At 43.5% G+C, this 25221-nt stretch overlaps 1 protein-coding gene across 3 annotated transcripts in view; it reads left to right on the top strand.

The window, feature by feature from the left end:
- Positions 1-25221, top strand: part of Pde11a (phosphodiesterase 11A) — a 351064-nt gene that overhangs the window by 263703 nt on the left and 62140 nt on the right. For all 3 annotated transcript variants that reach the window (XR_008215103.1, XM_052724559.1, XM_052724560.1), the window contains exons 13-15: positions 11251-11360; positions 20838-20928; positions 24217-24317. Coding sequence is in view for 2 of the 3 variants with exons in the window: in XM_052724559.1 (XP_052580519.1) it covers positions 11251-11360; positions 20838-20928; positions 24217-24317 (302 nt within the window). In the remaining variant the exon portion in view is untranslated. The remainder of the gene's footprint in view (positions 1-11250; positions 11361-20837; positions 20929-24216; positions 24318-25221) is intronic.

The following is a 25221-nucleotide window of genomic DNA, read 5'->3' as shown; positions in this document are numbered from 1 at the left end:
AAGAGACACTAAGGGTACACAGCCCAGTGCAAAATGAAGGTTTTCCTTAGAATACTCACCAGCAAAGCTGGGCGGTCGCAGTCTTCTGTGAGGACGGCCTCTTTTATGACTGCCTCCTGACCCACGGTGCTTTAGCAGGAGTAATCAATCTTGCCTTCTCCCTGTGACTTGAAACCTGGTTGTGCATTTTCCTAAACCCATTGTCTGGGAAAATGGGAAGGTGCATAGCTATGTGTCACTGCTGAGCAGATTTTGGTCCACAAATGATGGGACACTCAAATTATGAATATATACACCAATTTCCTAGCCTGTATCTCACAGAGAAAATAAGATTATTGACTCAGAATGGTTTTGCAGAAGCCTCCAGGCTCGTGTTTAGGAAACCAAATCATTTTAGCTCATTAGAAATTGAAAGAAACAAAGGAGAACTTTATGGGACAAGCAATTTGATATGGATTTTAATGGACATTTAGTTCACCTGGAACCCCACTGGTCACTTACTTATTTGTTCCATGCCCCTGGCTGGAAATTTAAAAAATTGTGGGATCAAAGCTTCAAGGTTATCTTTTGTTTTCAAGAGATCCCCGTATAGTTAAAATTCACTGAGTTTTGGCTTCCTCTAATAAATGTAATTTATGACTAGGTAATGCTGTCATCATCTATGAATAAAACGGAGAATAAAAACCTATACACCCATGGTACCTATACAAATTCTCCATATTTATGTAAGTAGAAGGCAATACAATCCCACTATGCACGTGTGTAATAAAAGAGGATGGCCGTGTCTCCCCTGCATCCACAGTGTAAACCAGATGCGGGAATGTACTCTGTAAACTCCAGGCATGTCTTGATGTCTAAGTTACAGGGATACTTTTGAGGGTGGGGATTATAAATGATATGTGCTCTCCGACAGATTTTCCAAGGGGGAAAGGAAGGTTTCCTTAGAATCAGGCTTCTTTACTGTCCTAGAAACAGACTCATTAGCTTTAGGCATTGCCTTGCTTCTTGGAGGGGCTCAATAAAGACTAATTGAATTGAGTGAATTTAGTTTAGGACAATATTATTTAAAGAACTGTGTTGCCCAGTGTCCAGATTTTTGGTTTTTGTTTTGTTTTTAAGCACTATAACATGAGGAACAATTCTCATCGCTCAGAACCTTGCTCTCATCGAATCACACTAAGGTTCAGCTAGGGTTCATATAGGATATTATGATCTTGCAGAATTCACTGGATATGAAGGAGAAAGAGCATGTGACCACATTAAAATTTATGGTGGTACTGGCGGCATGGCGCTGGTGGGGAGCCGCAGTTAAACACTAATAATAACCGAGTGTCACAGCACACACGTTGGCACCTCCTGACATTTACCGGGAAATCTTAAATCTTTAGTGTGGAGGTGGTGTGCTTTAGTCCATCTTTGTGCTGTCAACAAGGTTATTTGGGGGGCCAGCCACACCATTTTATTGATAATTCAAACTGGAGCGCAGGAGGAACATGTAGGGGGAAATTTGTCCTGTTCTCAAGCTGGAGAGTTCCTTGTCACCTGCTGACTGCCGTTATCAGATAAGTCCTTGATCTCTGAAGTCAAAAATTTCTTCCAACAGGAATCTCAGGAGCGCAATTAGAACTCTTGGCTTCCCCCTTGGGAAGGACAGGGCCATCCAGTTGTTAAATAAAACATTTCAGTAACCACAGTCCTCATCATGACAGAATCGTATGCCGTTGCCGATTCTGACATTGCAGGGTACAATAAGTTCTTGATGTTCTGTTCTGTGACCGGCTATACTAAAGTAAATGATAATCACGCTTGAGATCTCCAAACAGGATTTTCCCTGGCACCACTTTGCCAGTATAAATAGTTACACTTACCTTAACATAATTGCTATATGTTATATAGCTATTGCTGTACTAGTATAATGAAATTTGCATGTTAAAAACACTTAAATCTTCATGTAGAAGTAAAGTAAATGTATGGCAATTTTTGTATTTAGGGAAGGAGTGGAGCTTAATATTTCTGCAGAACATCAGCTATGGGCACTATACATTGTCAGTGGAATTGACCAGTTGGACGCAGTGGTTCAGTTGCATTTAAGACTTCTGCTCTTCAGCCATGTGAAAAAGCTTTTACCTGCATTCCAGAGCCCCAATTAGGCCTTCCATGCTTCTAGCTAACGTTCTCTTTATTCACATTTATTTTATAAAAGACGAAAAGCAAGTCCACACATAATTAAGAACCTGGTGTGCTAGTAGCCAAACATACAATAGAGCAGAAGGATCGTCCAATCCATTTCCTCTCACAGGAGAATCACCTCCATAACTCATTTTAAGCACTGCCATTCATGAGTTATGAGTCATTCCCTTTCTAGTGAAAATAAATTCTCCTGCACCATCAGCCTGCACTGGGTGTTTTTCTCAGGACATGTAAATTGTAAAAGTGTATGGACATAATCGTGTCTGACGTTAGCCCCAAACTGTAAGCCCTGGCTCATGGACAAGGGCTTGTAAGGAAATGCATGCAGTCTGGGGCTTGAAATTGTCTGGTTACAATACTTTTTCTTTTTCTTTCTTTTTCTTTTTAAGTGAGTTTATTCTTGAGTTTTTTATGGTGTTGGTAAACTGCTTAATCTGTCGATTTGTGTTTTATGACGCCAGCCAAATCCTTCAGGTCAGAGAGACCCAGCAGCCGAACGAGTCACCGTCATTTATCACAGCTTCCATTTTCCGCACTGTTTGACATGCTAGTGGCACTTTCTTGGGACTGAAACCTGGCACCTAAGGGTGTTAAGTTAGGGGCTTTAAAAACTTTTCAATTTTCATGGGTCTCATATTTAATCCTGATTCAATGATGGAAAATAAAATTTGGAGAGTCCTCATGGTCTTGAAATCTATCAGCTGAGTCTGTTGGGAGCTTTGAGAGACCTGGCTTTCCACACAATTAATATGCACCAAGTGATCTCTCTCTGTGCTGACAAACCTGTGATACTATATTGTGCTCACTCAGAATTTATCATAAATAAAACACAAACTGTATTCCTGAACAAGACCCCTGAAATCTAAAGACACATGTTCTTAGTGTTAAAAGATCAGGCTTTGGGAATCCAACAGTCCTTTCCCTTTGCTTCTTTGTAAAATGCGTGTAGTAGATGTGAAAAAGACAGCTCTGTTTATTGTGTATCCAAATCCAAGGAGACGCCTCAGTGTCCCTGAGTTTTCCCCTTTAACTGATGCATTATTCTTGCTTGTTTGTTTGTTTGTTTGTTTGTTTTGTTCTGTTTTTCGAGAGAGGGTTTAAGTCCCACTGTGGTACTTAGGGATTTTCCTTGTACCATTCTTTCCCTCTGTCTGCATGTTTTATCAAAAAAGAACTATGTGGACTGATTTTTGCATGACCACATCAGGACTTCCTGCGAATGGAAGAAAGAGCATTGCCAGCCCACATATGTGATTGCAGCATTAGGGGAGGCTGAGGCAGGAGGATTGCTGTGAGTTCAAGGCCAGTCTAGGGATATATAGCAAAACCTTGTCTTAAAAAAAAAAAAAAGCATGTTGCCGGGCGGTGGTGGCGCACGCCTTTAATCCCAGCACTCGGGAGGCAGAGCCAGGCGGATCTCTGTGAGTTCGAGGCCAGCCTGGTCTACAAAGTGAGTTCCAGGAGAGGCGCAAAACTACAGAGAAACCCTGTCTCGAAAAACCAAAAAAAAAAAGCATGTTAACTGATGCCAGATATTTGTGTTCAAACATTCTTGCAAATGGACTAAACAAGGTAATTGAATGTACAGATGGAGAAAGACTACAAAACGCAGATTCCACTGAAGCTAGGCAATGTGTGCATGGCATTCGTTATAGTCTTCTATTTTTAATGTTTTTATAGTTCCAAAATATTTTTCTAGTATAGTCATAAGTACAGTGATAAGTTAAACATTAAGTCTTAGAAGTGGTGGGAAAAAAACTAAATATAATCGATAAAATCAACCTAAAATTTTTTTCATTTATGCACTAAACATCTACTCCACATGAGAGTTTTATAAGGCACAGCACTGGGTTTTGGTACTTCTCCTTTCTGACACTTGCCTGGATAAGCATTTGCAACATTATTTGAAGGCAACAATCACCATTTGCCCCAAACATGCCTTGGGGTGTAGCATCTGGTACTAAGTATGTTTTGAAATTCCCGGATGTAGAAGAAAGTCATTCCGGAATAGACTGTAAAGTCCACCAGGACTGAGTTTGGCAAGGAGAGTCACTGTGTGCTTAAATCAATATTTTATTCTTGCCAAGTAATTACTTGACCATGTTCATCTTCAGAAGAAAAGCAGATGCGATCAAAAACTATCCCACTCCCTCGGACCACGAAGGCAACCAGCATAGGATCCCTGTGCTGGGATAACGGAGAGTGTGGCGTGTCAGTGCTGGCGGCGGGCCCCTAACTGCTGTGGAAACATCTGGTCTCAAGACAGGCTGATATGCCTCTTTTTCAGCTCAACAGTCAACGCTGTTGACACCAAAGGGGTCTGGCCACTGACCATCGTCGGTGAGATTGTTTGGCCTCTTCCCTTCCTTTGAGGACTGTGGGCGACGGCTGTTCTTCCACTCATGGTGTTTTCATTCCACACAATCTCTGGCTGCCAAAGAAGGACCTGCTGTTTAAAAAGCAGGCCAGCTATAGTAGGCAGCCACCAAGCCTACTCAGAAACCCTGCTGGTTACCAAGAGAAGTCGCTGCTACTGTAAAACTTGAGAAAATCCTCTGCCTAAAGTCACGGGACTGGAGCCTATCAAACAGCTTGACACCCACCCGCTTGCCCTTAGGGCCTGTACTGAGAGGTTGCCACTGCCTCACGAAGAAAGCAAGATAAGAATCCCAGCCAGTAGCGTGTAGGGCTTGCAGGAAATGCAGGCAGAACCCAAACGTGGTCCTGAACAATTTTTCACCACTCTGCTCCACCCATGACTGAGATATGACCGGAGGTGTCACTGAAGGCATCCTTCCTGCAGAGCCATGGGATGCTGTTGGGAAGTCTCCCTTACAGATAGATTCCTCACATTAGAGGTGTCCTAGCAGATCTGGGCCAACATCAACTGGGCAGCTTGGGACATCTGTTTAGAAGACATGAGCACCTTATATAGGGTATTTACAAAGAAACTTTCCAAGTGTCTTGGGCTTAAGTAAATGTAACAACGAACCAAAGGAAGGCTCAGGATAGTGACTGTCAGCCCTCTGGGTACTAGAATCAAAACCCAAGAGAAGCTACCAGCTTCTTGCTAAGCACTCCCTCGCTGCTCCCACTCACAGGACTTGCGAACTCAAGCCTCTAAGTATCTGTTAGAATATGTTGCCATGGAACAAGGATATGGAGAGCAGAACTTCCTGCCTCTCAAACCCCTTGGACTGGTCTGGGTGGGACTCTCTGCTTTCCTTATCCATGAGAGAAGAAGGAGAAAGTGCCGAACTGAGACAGGGATTGAAGACTCCATGTGACTGGGCACCTTCCAGGATTCAAACAGGACAAGATTTGAAAGGCATGATGTGCTGTCTCCAAAAGTGAAGCAAAGATGGCCGGTCATTTCCATTTTGCGCTCCTCCACGATGCAGGATCTCCACAGAGCCATTGTCTGGTGGCCAGGCTCTCGACATGACTGCGCTGTATGTGCAACCCGGGAGGGCAAAAACTAGGACCATGATCTCTACTGTACTCTCCCTTGGCTGGGGCTGGTGCAAACACTAAATTTGCTAAGGACACTTTTCAGAATGTCACTATTTAATTCAGACCAAGAATAGTTTGGTTACAAAAATATCTGCATTTTAAAATTCAATATAAGCTATTTCTTTATTATTTTCTATTAAAACATTTTTAAAAAACAAAATGATTGTACCCAAAACCTTTGAAAGTACAAATAAAATTTTCTTTTTCTTAAAAAAAAAAAAGGTCTGAAAATATACAGGATATATAAATTTTAGTGAATAAATGTTCTTTGTGGATTTTTTGACACAAAGAAAAGTTTTTGTAATTTGACTACTGACTTCCTGATGATATCCAGTAGGCTGTCTCCTGTGCATATAGTAGACATTTTATAAAAGTGGGCTGTTTCATATCTGCTGTCAGATCTTTGTTTCCTATCAAGTCTCATTTGCAAAATGATGTGTGCTATCGGGTTGATCTGGGGGCAACAGAGGCAAGTTTAGACTGAAAACGTCAAATGGCTTTGCAGCGCCAGCTGGTACTGCTCAAGAACAGTGCTTGGTGGATAAAGCACATGTCAAGTGATTCTGTAGAGCCCTACTACCTGTCCACGGCACTTAAAACCTGCACATCTGTCCCTGTCCTCTCACAGTAGAGGTGGTTCACGAGCCAGGTTGTCTGGGTTCTAATCCCACCTCTGCTACTTCAGATATGTTACCTGGCACTTCCGTTAGGAAGATAAGAATAGTATCTACCTAGAGGATTCTCGTAAGGGTTCACGAAACTGGCATATTTAGAAGAGTGCTTGGCATACACTGAGCACTATGACCGCATTAATCATTGTTAGTATTTCCCCAAGCCTATTTTCTCAAACATACCAATTGCTTGCTACATAGCAAGTACCTAGTAGTAGACGTTCAATGAAAAACTCCTCTACAGCAGCACCTAGGGCTGATACTACATCTGTTGTATTTTGCAACTGTTCCGATTCAACAGACCCACTGTGACAGCCACTTTCTTTGTGATAGTCCTGCATTTACAGCAACACAGACTCAGCTTCACAATGGAGACACACCCTAATGGCCTTAGATCCTTCCGTTGCTACCAACAGAAGCTCATTGGTGGCCTAGCGGAACCTGAGAAGGAATCTTACTGATTTGGGTACGTCAAAGTCCTCAGTGTTGTATGCTGTAGGAGGTAGGGAAAGAATTGTCCCAGAAAACATGTCAGCCCCTCAAAAGGCTGCCACTGGAGGCCGGGTCAAAGGGTAATAACACGGCCTTCCTTAACAGGTGACTTGAGGATTAGATATATGCATCTGATTGTCTCTTCACTTAGACATATTGTATTTATTGCTTGTATTTCTGATACACACCGTGAGAGAGTGCAAGTAAGAAGACATATTAACACAAAAGTCAAGAGAAGTCATAATTATTGAGGAGGGACATAATTTTATTTGAAAATAAAATAATAAGCGAGAGTTGAGAAATAAATACATCAAGACATGCTTCCCCTGCCTCCCTGTTTTCTTTTTGAAAGTATATTATCTTCAGCAGGCAGCTGACTCTTTCTCCTCAATATGGGTAAATGTAGGTCTGAATGGATGCGAGGGAAGGAAGATGGATGAGGGTGGGGAGGAGCAAATAGAAACTTAGTGGCAGGTGGACACTTTTCAGGCCTGATGATTCTCAGAAACCATTTACCAGGCAGCTTTAAATCACAGTCAAGAGCTAGGTGTCGCTTCACTAACTCAGGTACCACAGTCGGAGAGGTAAATACACCTCATGCAGCCGCGTGGATGCCGAACCTCGGGGATTCTTTATTCTAAGGGTCCAGTGACGAGCTGCAGAGCCTTGGAGTCATATGAAATCATAAGATTTTATAGAAAGAGAGTTCACGTATCTCATTAAATTCTCAAAAGTATCCGTGATATAAATAATTTTAGAGCCAGGTACCGAATTTCAAGAGAAGGGGAAAATCAAAGGTGACTGTGTGAAAACTCCCAGCGACAGAAGTAGAAAGTAGAGAGAGAAGGATAGTTTATGACTCATCAATAAAGAACAAGGTCCAGCCCTCTGCCTTCAGGGCAGAGGTGGCGGGAGAAGGGACGTACATGAGAACCGTTTTCCCAGACCTGCCAAGGCTTGGGAACTAGAGACTTCAGAGGTCACAGAATAGGATACAGTGGTGGGATGATGATGAAATGATGAGTCCCCCTCTACACAGTTGAAGATTTGCTCTTACTGCAACCTGTTCAGGAACCAGAGTATTTGCAGGAGGAAAAAAAGCACCATCGTTGAGGATGCCAGCAAGAAGACAAGAGATGCAGAGGGTAGAGAATCCGGAAAGCCTGCAGCCTCCTGGGTGTGAACCCTCAGCTCCTTTTTGTTCCATGTTTCCATTGTTGTTCTAGGCAACAGACGGGAGAGTCCAGAGACGTGGGTTTAGATCTAGTGTTTGGGGAGCTCCAGCGAAAGATCAGCCAGACATTTGGTGACCCTATGGTAAGGCCTAGCAACCTGCAGGCACCTCACACTCACCCTGGTTCAGGGTGAGCCTCAGATCCCTGCATTTCCACGTGTGCACAGTCATCAAAAGACATTTGAGAGAACACAAAGAAAGAAAGGGCTCAGAGGATGCAGGAAATTCAAAGGAGCGGAAGAAAACATCAGAAATGCTATTAATTTCTTCAGCAGGGTAGGAAAAGAGTTAAGACATCTGTGGGAGAAGAACAGGTGGGATTATAAAAGGAGCAGGAAAAAAAATGCTTGGCTAATAATTTAAAACTCCTAGAAAGAAAGAATAGTCTATACAGGAAATGGAAGAAAAGAGATCTCAAAAAATAACAGAACTGATGCTCAGCCTATTGGAGTTCCACTCATACAGGATAGGAAAAAATACTGAAGGGCCAGAGAGACGGCTCAGCAAGGAAGGGCATTTGTGGCCAAGCCTGAAAACTTGAGTTCAGTCCACTGTGTCCACATGGCAGGAAAAGAGAACAGACTCCTGAGAGCGACCGCCATGTTCACCCACGGCACACCCATACATGTACACGCATGTAAAATTCAAATAAATAAACAGATAAACACAATAAAAATAGAATGAAGAGAAACAACAAGAAGATGTGAGGAGCCCTGTGCTGGAGAAAAAGAACCTGCAGATTAGATTTACAATGTAAACAGAATGAGAAGAAAATCCTGAACTAATCATATCTTTCTGAAATTACCGAACACCGTGAATGAAAAGGAGATTCGGAAGCAAACGAACACAGAAAATATTAGGAATAAGGATGGCATACTCTTCCCAAAAGCAACTTTACAAACTAGACCATAAGGTAGCTAGTCCTTTAGAATTCTGAGAGAAATTATCCCCCCCCCCCCCGGGATTGTTAGACAAACTAACAGCTGAATGTGAAAGCAGAATAAAGCCCCCCCACCCCCATCCCTGTCAGGCAGTGCCTTAGAACAACTGGCTCCCTGAGAAATGGACACACTTTCTCATGAAGGCTGACAGATGTGTTCCTGCAAAGTGGGGCAGAAATCGAGGAAAGGCAAAGGATGCTGACATAAGAGGCCATCCCAGGAGGGAAAAGCAGAAGCCCCGAGAGGGGACAAGCCAGGCCTGGCTACCTCCAGCACACAAAACGATCATATAGGAAATGTGAGATGTTTGATTCTCTTCAAAATTAACAGACATTTCATAAAGTCATGTAGGATATGGAAACGCTTAGCTGTTTCAAAGAAATCTAAACTCCAGGAAATCCAAGTATTTAAGAAAACAGTCATTGTGTACTTGTTGGCTGGGCAGTGGGTAGCATTTCTAGGGTGATCATGAGGAAAGTTCTGGGCATGGGTTACGTTGGGAATGGAGGGGAAGTGTTGGGGACCATCACCTCTCATCTGCCACTACACCATCAATGTTTCAAGGCACACTTGGGGGGGAGGGATGTAGGAGTGTGCACCCCTCTTCCCTGCATTAATTGTGAGCCTTTAGGCACAGGATGGAGCCTCTTTGTGACTCAATTTCCCCATCTGTAACTGGGGATAATAATAGCTATTACCTCAGAAGACTAGTAAAAATACTAAGTAGGTTGAGCAGTTGAAAACACTTAGGGGAATTTATAGTAACATAGTAACATATAGTAACAAAACTGTGTAAGTATTTGGTGAATTATCAAGTGCGAAAACGTATGTATATTGTGCAGCAATATGGTAAAAATGTCACCAACTTAGTTAACAAATGAATTTGGTTGTCTTTGGGAATCAGGAAATATGAACAATGAGGGAACTACAGAGTTTTGGCTTTAGGTTTCTTAGTATGGTTTCAGAAAACTATTGCCGGTAATAAAATAAACAAAAACTACTATCCAACAGGTTTTAAAATGAAGGGTGCCCACAAGCTTTCACAAGGAGTACTCCACAGCCCAGACAATTTATTAACATCCCCATGTGTTGTGTAAGTGATGTCGTATGTGTTTCCAAATCTAGCCAAGGAGCCAAATCAGTTCTGAGAAATAAAATTGTCAATCCAGGAATCCATCACTCAGTTCTTTCTCTATTAAAACCACAACTAATTAAAGAACAAAGTTTTCATTGCCCCAAAAGAGTCTTACAGGTATTAGCCGGTAATCCGAGATCCGTGGAGGAGAAACATACCTGAAAAGTAATTTCAAGCCGACTCCCCTCCTCCTACCCTCTGATAAAGAATTTAATAAGTAATGGAACCGGAGACTTAGACTGTGATGGGGGAGGGGCATAAGGCCTCGGATGGAGAGGGTGCACAGATCTTTCTCCCGAAGGTGCGTTTCCTCCTCCAAACTAGTGAAAGGGCCAGCTGGAACCAGAGAACCGTTGCTGTTCTCGCGCCCATAATGATATCCAACCGCCTCCAGGAGAAAGTACACCCCAGCCACACACTTCACACAGCTCCTGGGGTCAGAAACAAAGACCTGGAAATCATGTACTCTTCTCTTGACTTGAAGTCCTGGCTGTCGATTCCTCTGCCAACCTCCAGTTTCTAGGATTTACCTGTATGCTTTCAAATCTGTCTGCTGACTCAATACAGATTAAGAGATTTGTAAGATAATTCTAGAACGTCATTATGCACCAATCTGAGTATTTCTCTGTTCCTCCACTTACTATAAAGGAAGGTTTGGTTGTGTTTGCTGAATCTCGTTTGAGTGGCAGCCAGGGGCCAGAGTTTTCCAGTTTTGAGGGTCCCTTCATCTCCCCCTACTTCCAAGTGCAATGCTTATCGTACTGTGTGCAATAGCAAAGCACACTTTACCCTGGGTCTTTCCCAAACCGTCGGGGTGGAGAACACAACCTCCTCTCGACAGAAAGGAATGAAGCTGACGGAGCTTTGTCTTGACGTGACAGCAAGTGAATCCCTCACTATGGGGACCTTAGACTAAGCAAATGACCGCTCAATGTTCTGTCATCGAAGAGGGTGACGGTTAATCATTTCCTTAAATGGTGTGGGCCTGAAACCAGCTGATGGCTGCTCAGCTGACTGAGTTTCCCCAGTCTCCCTGCCCCTGGCACTGACTTGCCATTGCCCCCTTCTTCCCAGACTGCTGGGTTTCAAGAGATTCTGACCGAGGTGGAGATTTTAGCGGTGATTGTGGGATGCCTGTGTCATGACCTCGACCACAGAGGAACCAACAACGCCTTCCAAGCTAAGTAAGTGTTCTAATTGTCGTGATTTTAATGCATTTGCCTTTCTGTTCAGAGCCAAAGGTGACGAGTGCTAAAGAGTAAAGCATTAATTTCTGGCATCAGAGGCCAAGGCCACGCAGGCTTGGGCATGCATGTCATAGGACCCATCCATCTTTATAATTCCCTATTCTTCTTTTAATTGCAAATTCGCCCTTCACGTCATGCTTGTTGATTTGCCCTGCCTCTGCTGACCTCAGTCAGAGAGCACAGCTCGGGTTGCAAAGTCCTATTCTTTTCCTCTCAGCCTATTTGCCTCTGTGGCATGACAGGCTGCTTGGACCTGCTACTCTCAAATCTGGTTTTGAGGTGATTAGAATAAAAACAGGCTCAGGAAGATTAATGAACCAAAGAGTGTTTTGCTCTTCCCATCCCTATTCCCAATGAAAGACGGGAAACAGACAAAGGAGTCGCATAAACATAGGGATGGGTAAGCCACTGTCTGCCCTGCGCGTAAGTCACGTGGATAGACCAATCTGTTCCCAAATAAGTTGTACTGGTCAAGAAAGCTACTGCTTGGTGGCTCACATTGTGACAAGGGCCACAGAACTTACGCATGTTAAATTCCAGGTGTCAGGACTCTCGCAGTGAGGTCAAGTTTTAATGTTCTTTGAACTAGCTGTCTGCTAAGATGGTCAGAGGCCCTGGAGAGATGTTTTGGATGGGAGGGGAACAGGAAGGAGAGCTTCTATAGAGAAGTGGGACAGATTTCACAGTTCTCAGAACAGGTAGAGCTCTGCTCGCTGAAACTCGGACAGCCCATTGTGTGTCCACTGGTTCTCTCAGCTTGTCGCTGCTTTCCATCCCCGGAGCCAGACCCTGACGTCTTGATCTGGTCTAGCAAACCGTTTTGACCCTGTGCCCTTCCCTCCATCCTTCATCCTCTAGCTCCCCACTTGAAGTGTCTCTCCTCAATACCCAGAATCCCTTGACCCTCTTATACTTCTGTCACATCCAGTCTGTAAAAATGCAGCCTTGCTTCAGTCTTACAATTCAGTTTCTTGCTACCCTGCCTAGACTTGGCACAGCCCCGGGAGAAAATATCACAGTTGTGCAAACTGGAGACACAGCAGACAGACACCCTCTCAACTCGGCTGCATGCTCAGGACTCCATGTCGGTCTTTCTGCATACTCCACCAGCTCAGGCTGCATTGCTCCGAGCAGTTATGTACCACTCGTGTTCTGTTTTCCTAAGCTCCACTGCCTCCCCACACCGCTCTACGGATCACCTTGCCTCCTACTTCCCTGAGAAAATTGAGGCCATCAATCGAGAACTCCCTCAATTTCCTCCCCTGCCACCTACACACTTATCTATCCCGCCCCATCCTTTCCTCTTTCCCTCCTATCTCAATGAAAATGCTGTCTTTCCCATGGCTGAGGCTAATCCCTCCACCTCTGCTCTGGAGCTTTCCTGCCTCTCTCCTCCGGGACCTTGCTCTATCAATCTACCCACCCCCACTCCTGTATCTCTGTCTCCCTGTCTATGGGTGTTCTGCACCTAATTAACGTGAACAATTCTGCCCCATCCTGAAACACCCACCTGCACCCCCGCTTGTCTTTTTAGTGACTGATCTGTTTCCTTCTTTCCTTCCTAGGCAAGCTTCTTGGAAAAGCGTCTGTGTTGGTTGTCTTCGCTTCCTCCAACCCCTGCCTCTGCACAGGGATTTCAATCCCCTCTCACTAGAAGAGCCTCCCTCAGTGACCCCCTTTCCAAAGCTGTTGTGCCCTTTTTCATGCCCTCTGTTCTTGGCCCTGCTTTCCATGGATCGTATTTTCTTACTGCCTCCTTCCTGAACGTCTCTTCATCTTTTCCTCCCAAAAGATATTTATCTACCGATGTAGCCTTCCTCATTAGTTTGCCTCAAGGCCTCTTTCCTTGTGTGGCCCCTTCCTCTTCTGCCAAGCCTCCACACATCCTGAGCTCTAGCTGCATTTCTCAGGGCCAGGATTCACAAGCGCTTATCTACAGATACTCCTCCCAGCTGCTGGAAGCGCCTCCTACTTGAAGTCCCAGAGTCCTCTCCGTCTCCTCCTTCATTCGGTCCTCTTTCTGTCATTATCCCCATGAATACACAAGTTACTTGGCAGCCTCAGCAGCACCCAAGCAGAGCCAACCCCTCCTCTGCACTCTTGGATCAACTCCTGATACTTCCACAGAAGGCCCAGCTCCCCTCCTGCCTAATTGGCCCTCTGGAAAAATCCTTTCTCGTACACAGAGGTGTTCAAGTCACTCTCCTGCTTCATCCTCGGGCCTCCTGCAAGTTCTAGATATTCAGTCTTTAACCCTGTAAGGCTCCTTTAAATCAGACTCTAGCTCACTTCTCTGGCTTAGCACCGACTTGCCCAACCATTCATTTCTCTGGCTCAGTACAGACTTGTCCATCCATTCATCCCATACAGAAGAGCCTTGCTCTCAGTGGAGCCCTGCTAGCTCACCTCTTTCTGGGGTCTCTTGTGCTATTTCCCACTCCAGAAAATGCCCTTCTGCCCCTTTCTCCACAGCTCCTCTGAACACATCACTTCCAGGGTTCTACCCCGATGCTCACTCCCCTCATCATCCTCTCTCGAGTTCATAACACCCTGGCAATGTCTTTTCACCTGCCTCCATTTCAATTACTGACTTTCAGATGTGTCCCCTCTTCTTTAAGACTTGTGACCCAGCAACGCCAGGAACATAATCAACACACAGGAAATGTTGGCTGAATTAATGGATAGTGAGTGACTGGATGGATTGTATTTTAATCTATCTTCTCAATAAAGTTTCTTGATTTTTTTAAAAGATTTATTTATTTATTATGTATATAGCATGTATGAATGCAGGCCAGAAGAGGGCACCAGATCCTATCACAGATGGTTGTGAGCCATCATGTGGTTGCTGGGAATTGAACTCAGGACCTCTGGAAGAGCAGTCAGTGCTCTTAACCTCTGAGCCATCTCTCCAGCTCTCTTGATTTGTTTTTAATGAATGTAGCCTTTCACAGATGCAGATGATGGTACATAGCCTTAAGATGTACAGGTTTAATGCTGTGGTAAAAGCCTGAAACCTGTTCATGGGCATGCCATGTGCTCCTTTTGACAGTTCCTAATTTAAAGTTTGTTTGCATGTCCTTATTTTTTTTCAAGATTCCTCTTTTCCATACCAATGTATACTGTCAGTGTATTTCCCCCTGGGACCCTCTCCCCAACCCCCTACCATATTACCAATGATGCAAAAGGAAGAGCTAATGGTTAGAACTGTGTCTGTAAACCAGGAGTGAACTCCCTGTGTTCTTTTGAAGAGTGACAGTGCCCAATGGCACAATGTACCCAATGTACCAGAATACCACTAACCTTCCCAGCCAGTCTGTGCATCACACTGAATAGGGAAGCTCTTCTCAACATCAGCCCCTCAGCGGGCTAGACCAAGAGTCCACCCCTAATCAGAGCTGGACCAATAAGATATTGCTGTGCATGCCCGTGACCTTGCATCAGTTAGCTGTCGTGAGCTGAGCTGAAGCTCCTTGTAGACTCGGGACCGCTGGTGGGAGAAGCTATGATGACTACATACCAAGCGGATGAGAGAAACAGGAAGGCCAGTCTCCAGAAAGGAGTGGAGGAGGAAGGTAACAGTCAGAGAGAAGGCAAAAGGAGAATGTAAATGCAGAAAAGTGGAAAAAATTAGACATCGAGCCAGTCTCTCCCCGTTACTTTTCCTACTTCCGGGGCACTCAGCCTTTCTCATGACCCAGTCAGGGCCCCCATGTCATTTAATCAGGACTTTTCCTGATGAAGCTCATTTTCTTCGTTTTTGTTTCTTACAAACACCAGTCCCCAAGACAAGGAAAATGATCATTTGTCTTTTAACTCTACCAAGCCCTCGCCCTATGTTCTGCAGATAGTTTTGTCTCCATTTTACAGCTTGTCCAAATTTATCCACCAAAGTGAAGTGTAATGACAATTGGACCTGGGATCTCTGACGGCAAAAAACATCTTGGCCGGGCAGTGGTGGCGCACGCCTTTAATCCCAGCACTCGGGAGGCAGAGCCAGGCGGATCTTTGTGAGTTCGAGGCCAGCCTGGACTACCAAGTGAGTTCCAGGAAAGGCGCAACACTACACAGAGAAACCCTGTCTCGAAAAAAAAAAAAAAAAAAAAAAAAAAAAAAAAACATTCTTGAAGTACTGCAACAATGTTGTCCTTGGTTTGGTGACATCTGTCTTGGACATTGGCATTGGTCTTTCAGTTTGTTGGCCATCTTGCTAGATAAGCCTTAGAAAACTAAAATATATTCTGACAGCCAGCAACTCCGAAACTCCGAATGTAGAGCTTGTAGAACTGAGCTGAACCTTGGCTGTCATATCTTTCAATGTCTTAATCTTGCAAAAATGGAAATGAATTTCCCTAAATCTTAGGTCCGTTGTTTGGGGCTGAACAACTTTAGGTAAGTAATAGGTCCAGACTTCTCTGAATCCTCAACTTTAGGTAAGTAATAAGGTAAACAATAAGTCCAGACTTCTCTGTCTCCTCAACTTTAGGTAAATAATAAGGGTAAGTACTAAGTCCAGACTTCTCTGTCTCCTCCAGCCTCACTATCAGCTCTCCATGCTCTAACATGGCAGAGGGTTTGCTCTAACCAAGTCATCTCGCACCAGTTTCCCTGCTTAGAGGTGCCCATCAGCCCTGCCACTACCCAGTGAAGTCACGTTTGTATTCACTCACACCACATAATGCCAGCTTGACCTCAGTTAAGATTCCATTTGACAGTGAGTGTCAGAGAGACTTTTAACACAGTTGTTCAGTGATTAGACTAAGATTTACCCAGCGAGTGTACCATTGTTTAAAATCCCTAGGAAGAAACCTGGAACCTTTTCTTCTCCTTCATTCTTCAACAGCGGAGTGTTTTCTGAGTTCAAGGCCTTGTGCTAGGCATTCTGGGAGAAGGAGGAAGGGCAGCAAACAAACCCTTTTCTTAAGCTTTGCATGGTCTAATCCAGCCTTTCAGATGATTTGCCAGCAAAACTCCTATGCCATAGTTATTATGTGGCGAAGCGTAGGCTACCTTTTGTCATACATAGGCTATAAAAAAAAGGAGACTTTTTAGCGAGGGACAAATTAATATATAAAATGCAAAATGCCTCTACAATAAAAAAAAGTGTGACTTTAGAGCACAATTTGATTTATATTCTTAGCCTTTCTGATAAGTGAACCTTTGCATTTTCATATTTTAGCCTTAATTTTTAAGTATTGGAGCGCGTGCAGTGAATGATCAATAGGTAGAGAAGCCACCAATACCACAGTGCTCTGAAATTGCTCTTCTCTCTGTTCTCTAGGGACAGCATTGCCCACTCATCCCCCTCTCTATTACAGCTGCCCCTGATGATTAAATATCAGTACGGCACAGCTTTGTAGTCTATTCTCCTAGGAGATTCCTTCTATTCATTTCTAGCATAATCTCTTATACTCATTTCTTGGGAATGAAAACCCATCTTGTCGCTTTCGGCCAGGTCCCAGAAGTGAAATACTGGGGCACATTAATCTGCCCTGACAGCCTAATCCCATTCCTCACCACCTCCCAGCAATTCCCAGCTTCCTAATTACCTTTCATAGTTTGCCTTTTTAAAGTTTCCTCGAAGCCACGGCTGCACACTGCCATTAGCTCTTTTTCTCAAAGAATATGCATATCCAGGATGTGAGGAAAGTGTACTTTGGTATGCATGGATTTTGGGTGTCTGCACGAAGCAATGATATCTGTAGAAACAGAATTGTCCCTTTTACATTTTAGTACATTTCTGCTCTATGTACTGCCAGTCTAAAAATCAAAGACTTTAGCATTTGGGTTGATCCAAGCAATAATACACATCAGGAATATTCACATTTATGAATTCCATGCTTCCTCTCCCTCTCTTCCCATACACCCTGTATATACACACATATGCATATAAATATATATGATCATATTTCCACAGCTACAGGGTATGTGCCCAAAGTCACTCATATGATGGATATATTTACCATATACAATCAAAATGAGATGCAGTGTTAAAGGCTATCTTCTCATATGACTGATGGAAGGTTTTTTCATTTAAAAAGTGGGATTATATATCCGTACAGTGTTTCACATCAAAGACGTGAGCGCTTTAGAAATGGCTTTTTGATTAGTTAAGACTACATAAGGCTGCATATCATGCCCCTCCCAGTGGCATCCCAGGGCATGTGTTTACATATCAATGCCACTAAGAAATCCTACAATAAGTAGTTTGAACTTTTAAAGTTATTTGACTTTGGAACCCTCTTTACTTCAACTTGCCGTATCTTTTGGCATTTCAAGTTAGTAATAGTCTGTAGAGTGTTCATTGACAAACTTTGTCCTGACATATAGGTTTATCTTCTGCCACCATGTTTATTTTCTGTTTTGTTTAAACTGGCTTTTGCTCTGGGTGTTCCTAGGACATCCACAGTGTGTGAGTACATAAGAACATGGCAGACAGAAATCCTGGTGAGCTTGGCGCTGCAAGGTTTGAAAGTCTTAGAAATACTGGTAGGAACCACATACAATAGTACAAATCAGGGGTCTGTGTGAAACGGAAGTATGTCTTCAGTGACTTTACTGAAGTTAGTACCAGCTCCATCTCTGGATGCTGACTAAGACGGCTCCTTACCTCCAAGAAGCTGATAGTTTTAGTACAGGAGTGGTTGGAGAAAGCGTTCTACAGAAGTCTGGGCGAGTGTGAGTTACCTGAAGGTAGAATCCATGAACTACACATCTGTATTTCACGTGCCTGGGACCTGACAAAATAAATAGTCATCAATGCTTGTTGGCTACATTAATGATAGGTGCATGTACCCATGCATATGTGAGTGAATGAATGAACTCCAGTGTCTCCCTGCACTGAAACCAATGAGTGTGGTTCAATTCCAAAATTTACATATTTTCTGTACTTGAATTCTGCACTGAATGAATGAAAGATGGAATTACAGAAAGAGACAAATAGAGAATCTAATCATAAGACGCTGCCCCTCCTGCTGGAGCCCAGCAATTCTGAACACGTGAACAAGGGGAGGAGAAATGTACAGTAAAGCAATCACCAGAGTGCCCACCACAGGGTCCTCTGCCTGCGGAAGGAAGATTCCCTTATCCATCCTGAAGGAAGAACATGCTAAGTGACCTGTGAACATCTAGCTAGCTTACCTCTGTGGGATGAAAACCAACAGGAATAAAGAGAGATTAGATGTTCCTCCTCCAACCAGCAACTCTATTCTCAGGACTCGTGAGCAGAGAGAACCAGAACAAGCTGGTTTACGGGCATGAAAGGGGATCAGAGCCTGGGTTAACAGCTGTGCTAGCAGAATTCTGAATTGTGTTTTGAGAGCTCCTTTCATTGGTGGCCAGCAGTTCTGTAAAAATGGAGACTCAAATATCAGAAATACGTGTTACACTTTTTATTCTCCCACTGTAATGAGAAGCTTACAAATTAAGATTCGAACCTAGACCTGGTACTAGCTGGCTGTGTGACCTTATAAAATCTGCATACCTTCTCTGAGTCTCTGTTTCTTTTGGTGTAAAGTGAGAAAATAGTACCTGTTTTGTAGTTGTTATCACGACTCAATGGAGCTATGCATCAAGTGGTTAGTGTGGTCCCCAGTACGTGGTAGGCGCTTACTGATGGTGGCTATTATTAGCAGTAATATAATCATTATAAAATATATTACACATATATTTTTAAATATCTGGCACACATATTTTAAATATATAAAATATATTATATATAAATATAATATAAATACATGTGATAAAATTATATATAGTATAATATATAAATATTATAAAATGTGCTGATATATATATTACAGTCAGCCTCCTAATTTAGCCATAATCTCTCCACACAGCACCATGGGCAAGTAATTTTTAAGCGCCTACTCTGTGCCAAGCACACAGAAGCTCAACATCCAAGTCAAAGTCATGCTGTGTGCATCTGTCACAGAAATCCATTCTCTATAAGACAAATGGCAACTGACCTTAAATGTTAACCCACCAGTAAGATTAGCCTGAACTCTGTCCACTTATTAGATGATGTAGTAAACTTGGGGAGACTTAAGGAAATAACCCATACCTGACTAAAATCTAGTTCCCTCCTTCATTAGGGAACATTGATGACAAGCTCTCCTCAACCTAACCTTGCTACTACCTCAGTATACAGTAGTTCTGAGTCTCTCTAAGGATCATAGGTCCTCGGTACCCCTGAAACTGATGATGGCCTTGGGTTGCCTCACACTAGAGGTGCAAGGCAGCTTGGGATGAAAATCCTTCTTGTGTACAGGTGCAGCCTTTTATTCTTTCAATGGCAGGACAGTCTACAAGATGTCAATCTCCATCATTGCAAGTTAAAGCCAAACTGTCCTTTCAATACCCACAAGCTCCCTGCAGTAAGCCAGCAAAAAAACACCAGGACCTGGATGAATCCTCAACGGAGGCCTAGAACAGTTCTTTGATTCCCTAACATGCTGGAACTCCAATTCCAAAGAAATAATTGGAGATGAACTGTTGGAACACTCTAAAATAAATACTTTACTGAACCGGCATTGTTGAGGGATGGGCTGTCTTACGTAAGTGAAATTTACAGATAACTCAAAGGAATCCCCTCAGGTATCAGTGAGCATTTTGTTCATTTAAAATGGAAATGTCCATGTGTGTTTTAATTATCTATTAATAATTAATATAGACTCCTATCTACTCCCTATTTGGCACTATCACAGGTACTTTCAAGCATTTTGTTGTAGCCTCATAAACAACAGGTGAGGCAGATGAAGAAACTGAGCCCAAAAGTCAAGTAATTGCCCAAGGCTATTTACTGAAGGAAGAGCTGTGACTTCAGGTCCAAGGAACTCTCTCATCTTCTACACTAAGATATGGAGGTGGACCTTGGGGGTGAAGGGACACTCACCAAGAGAAGGTTGTTAAAATGTATGTAGAGTAGATAAGGAGGATTATGGAATATTCTCGAAGTCTTTTCTGGTGGAGAGTCAGGCACATCTGATAGGAGGAAGTTTCTGTACAGACTTAGAAGATTTGTAAGGTTTAGTTCATGAAGCCTGCATGGATCACAAAGGCAAAAGTTGTAACACACACACACACACACACACACACACACACACACACACACACACACGGGATCTGTACTGTTGCTACATGTTTTACTTTTGCTCGGAATCACATCTTGTCTCTTGCCACTTCACAAACTTCGGAAAGACAAGGAGTGCACCTTGTTAACCATTTATCACCCGCAGCACCCAGCCCAACACATAGAGTTCTTGAAAAGTTTGCTCAAGAGATGAGCAAACCCCACAGCAGTTACCTAGAACACATTTGCTCATGCTCCACCGCCAAAAGCAGTGTAACCTGAAGAGCTGGTGTGGGAAACAGCCAAGGTGAAGGGTCCTGCCTACTCAGCCTTCGGTTCTCTTTCAGGAGTGACTCTGCACTGGCCCAGCTCTATGGGACGTCAGCAACCTTAGAGCATCACCACTTCAACCATGCTGTGATGATCCTTCAGAGTGAGGTGAGACCTGCCCCGCTTCTCCCCTTGGCAGAAGGCCAACTACTGCTGGGCCATGGACGAATCCAGAGAAGTGGGAGGCCGTGTTTAAGTTAAACTCCCACCCTGGCACCTTTTGTGAGCCTGTCACATGTCAAAGACCTTGTTCCAGGTCTTCCTGAGCTCGTTCACTTGGCTCTGCTGGGGCTTTTGCAGAATCACTTACGGAGTACCAGGTGGAGGTTGCTTATTGCCAGAACATCATCTCATCTTCCTTGAAGGATGCAGGCTGCCAAGGGGAATGAGTCATGACAGAGCAGCCCAACTTTCCCATTTTTGTGAAACCCAACGCCATGGAAAGAGGTGGTAGAAACAGTAAGAGTCAAGCTTTGATAGTGAAGTTGAGAAGCCTATAAGAGATGAAAGAACTGAATTTTTTGGCAGGACTGCATTCGAAAGTAAGAGACAGTTACTAACCCCAAGGCCAGGGCTAAGACTTAGAAGGCATTGGAGTGTTGACTTGTCTCTTTCTGCAGAGAAAACCAGAAACCACTAACTGACTCTGGCTGCAACAGCTGAGTTTTTAACTTGCCAGGAAGAATCTGTTTAATTTTCTGAAGGCATACAGACCTTTTTTCTTTTTTCTTTTTTTTTTTTTTTTTTTTTTTTTGGCTAGAAAGGGATCATCTGTCCCCTGTTATTTGTAAGCTCTCTGGCTATGTCATTAATTATTATTAAATATGGAGGGCTTTTTTTTTCTCTAGACTATCTTGAGGAAACATGTCTTTTGTAATATCGCCAAAGCCTTCGACCTCATAACAGAGACCCACCACTCCAGAGCCTGGATGTGGGCTAGGGCAGGGCAGCTGCCCGAGTTGTTGTTTTCATTTAGGAGTAAAGCTCCTAAGTAAGGGCCTTGGAAACTGGCAGAACCAACTTCCTGTCGTCTATGACTCTGCAATATGAAAGCCACATGTTAGCCGAGAGCTGGGGAGGAGGTAGGGACAGCGGGTGCTTTTGTTTAGCTTGTCTTTTCTCTGCTGGTAAATGTGATGAGTCCCTGCCTCTAACCCCAGAAAAACACCTCGGCAATCATGGGGATCATAAACGGTTCAGCTTCCTTAGGTTCGTGTCTTCTAAACATGACACATCGGTCAGCCTCCACTCCAGTTTCCTCTGAGGGACAATGACCATTGAAAATGGCAGCAGGCCATGAACCCCAGGCCCCACTCCATTCTGCCACCAGGAAGGCAGATGTCACCCCTGTCCCACTTTCCAGTTTACAGAGGCCAGAGGACCTTTCTTTCTCTGCGCCTGAGTTTCCCATCCATGCCATACTCGCTGGTTCCCTAGACCTGGGGCTGTTTCCCTAAAACCTAATCTCCCACAATATTTCTATTTTAGGGTCAAACCTTGAAGTGCTGTTCAAGGCTAATTTGCATAGTCAATAATGCGTTGATGCAAACTAACTTTTATAAGCTAAAGCTGATTCGGCTGGTTTTGTATTCCCCAGGAGCACAAAGTACTATTTACCATGTCCTTTAAGTTGTCACACAATAACCGGCACCTCGAGTGCAGGGGAGTTCTCTTGTCTGAACGCACACTTCCACGCAGACTTGCTCCGAAGCCTGTCTTGCTTCCCCTGGGTGATGCTGGATGTGCTGCTGAACCCAGGTGACCATTTTCCCAAGAGCTGTAAACTACTTTTTCCCAGGTTCCAGAATACTTGCTTGTAACTGTCCCACGAGGTGATGCTCAGGCAAAATAGAAGGACAAAACCCTGTGCAAAGCCATGGTCCAGCGTTCCTTGAATTCTTTGTCCTCTTAATCGCTGAATTAAAGGCCTAGAAGAGTGCATTTGAAAATTACTATTAGTATTGGACCTCGTCCGAGGTAGAATCAACATCCTCTAGTCAGGAAGGGAGGGTTCACCCAATGAGATAAATCAGTTCAGCAAAGCACATTATCACCTGGCACTCGATTAAAATAAAATTGCTAATTGATATTCTGGTTCCCTGGATAAATTAATTTACTTCTCATGGAGAATAGTTTATTCTTGAGAAATCGTTTGCCCCCTTCCTTCCCTACCATCTTCTGGCTCTCAGTCCTAGGTTCAGATTGATCCAGTTCCAAGGCCACATGCTTTTGAGTTCATACTTCATGCTAAGAGAAGCAGACAAAAGAGGTCTTGACTTAGCAAGTATGAGAAGTAAAACCCTTCACGTTGCTGAAAGTTTTCCCACCTTACTAACAACCAGCAATGAGGTGCTAAGTGAGTCTTCTTCTAGAGGGATAAGAATGTTTTCCAGTAGCATGGAGGTAAAGTTGTATTGCAGCCTTTGCTTGGTAGAAGTCATCATTAGAGTCCCACTGCATGCAGACAATGGCTTCTTCATCCTAGCTGTTGAGCGGTTACCTGGTGTTGGGAATTTAAACCAGCACATACTTTATCAAAGGAGCCTGACAGTTCAGGGTTCCTCACTTCAGCAGGGAGGTCGATCTTTGAGTGGCATCTCCTGTACATTGAAGGTTGTTTAGCTACATCTCTGACCTCTCCCGTTAAAGGTATTAAAGGTTAGTAGTGTCCCAGCCATGCATGACCATTCAAAATGTCTCTATTTGCTCCCAAAGCTTCCATTGTCTAAATCTCCCCCATTAAGACACAATAGTCTAATGACCTTTGCTCTTCCTCAACGTCACTTGTCACCATAGCAAGTGTTCCTGGAATGCCAGCTAAATCTTTATTAGTAAAGTAGTGTTTCTTTGGGGATCCACTTCTCCACTATGTACTTCTATATCTATAATAACACAAGTTCACACATTATCAGAGTTCCTGTCCACACTGAAAAGATAATAAAGTGCTCCTTGGTGGATCCCCGCCCCAAGCAGCTCACTTTCTGGCTTTGCTGTTTGCCAGAATGTCTGTTTGTATCTGTAAAACTTTTATTGAGCTTTGGGCTGGAGAAAGGGCCCACAGTTAAGAGCGCTTGCTACTCTTTCAGCAGACCTGAGTAGCACTGTTTCCAGTGCCCGAGTCAGGTACCTCACAACCACCTGTATCTCCAGTTTGAGAGGATCTGATGGCCTCTTCTAGTGTCAGTGAGCACCTGCATACATTTACATGGATCCACACATCCATGCATACATACACACACATAGAAACAAAAACGAACCTAGAAAAAAATGAAAACTTTTACTAAACTTTAAATTTTGTTCATGCTCTGATCTTTTTCTAAAATACAGGAAAAAACATACAGTCACCAACTACAGGTTTAATGGTGTGTTTTGTAACTTTCTACCCTCTCATTACAGGGTCACAACATCTTTGCTAATTTGTCCTCCAAGGAATACAGTGACCTCATGCAGCTTCTGAAGCAGTCGATACTAGCCACAGACCTCACGCTGTACTTTGAGTAGGTATTGGAACTTAGTCTGTTTAACAAATGATACTAACATTCCATCTTTAATTAATTTCTGGGTCCATATTGAATGTTGCATATTATTCCAGCACTGCTATCAGTGTTCCCTTATCTAAGTGAAGTTCATTAAGGTGATGTATACACTCCAAGGATTCAGGGCTATAGTGACAAGTTTGAAGTCTTTCTTGTGATTGATGAGCCTTCTTTGGATTGTGTGAGTCTGAGGCTAAGTGCTGCCTACAACAGCTGTTTCCAAGTGTTATCTATTTCTGTAATGGTGTTGATGGTGATGACGAACAATATTCATGGATGGAAGGGGGACTAGAAACTTACGCCTGTATTCCTTGCCCCTTTCCCCAAGTTATACTTTGAACAGCAGAGTCTGCCCCAATTTCTACCAAAATTGTTCTGTCAGTGGCCACCAGAGACTTCTGGCCTTTCCTAGCTTTCTTGACAGAAAGGCTTACTGGTGCTTTGCTGACGGTTTCTACTCTTTGCTTCCCCAACACCCGGGAATATTTCTTTCTCCTGTTCCAGATCCTCTGTAGGTTTCTAATCCTTCTTCCTCTACGAGTCCCATAACCCATGCTCTGTTCTCTCTACTGAGACTGTCTTCCTCATCTCCTGTCTGTATTACCTTGACGTAGGTTACCTCCAGGTAGGAAGATCTGAAATGCTTCGTTCTAACTCCCTGCATTATAGACCCTTGCCCCCAACTTCCGTTCACTCAGACTTCAAGAAAACCTTAAACCTAGTTTGACTGACAAAATCCTTCCTTATTGCCCCCTCTATATTTTTCATTCTTTGTTTTAAAGATGTTATTTGTTTGTTTCTTTGTTTTTCGAGAAAGGGTTTCTCTGTGTAGTTTTGGTGCCTCTCCTGGATCTCACTTTGTAGG

This window comes from Peromyscus californicus, unplaced genomic scaffold, assembly GCF_007827085.1.
Source record: "Peromyscus californicus insignis strain IS unplaced genomic scaffold, ASM782708v3 Scaffold_7__1_contigs__length_154581171, whole genome shotgun sequence".
NCBI lineage: Eukaryota > Metazoa > Chordata > Mammalia > Rodentia > Cricetidae > Peromyscus > Peromyscus californicus.
The sequence above is the reverse complement of the archived record's forward strand: the minus strand, read 5'-3'. Positions and strand labels throughout refer to the sequence as shown.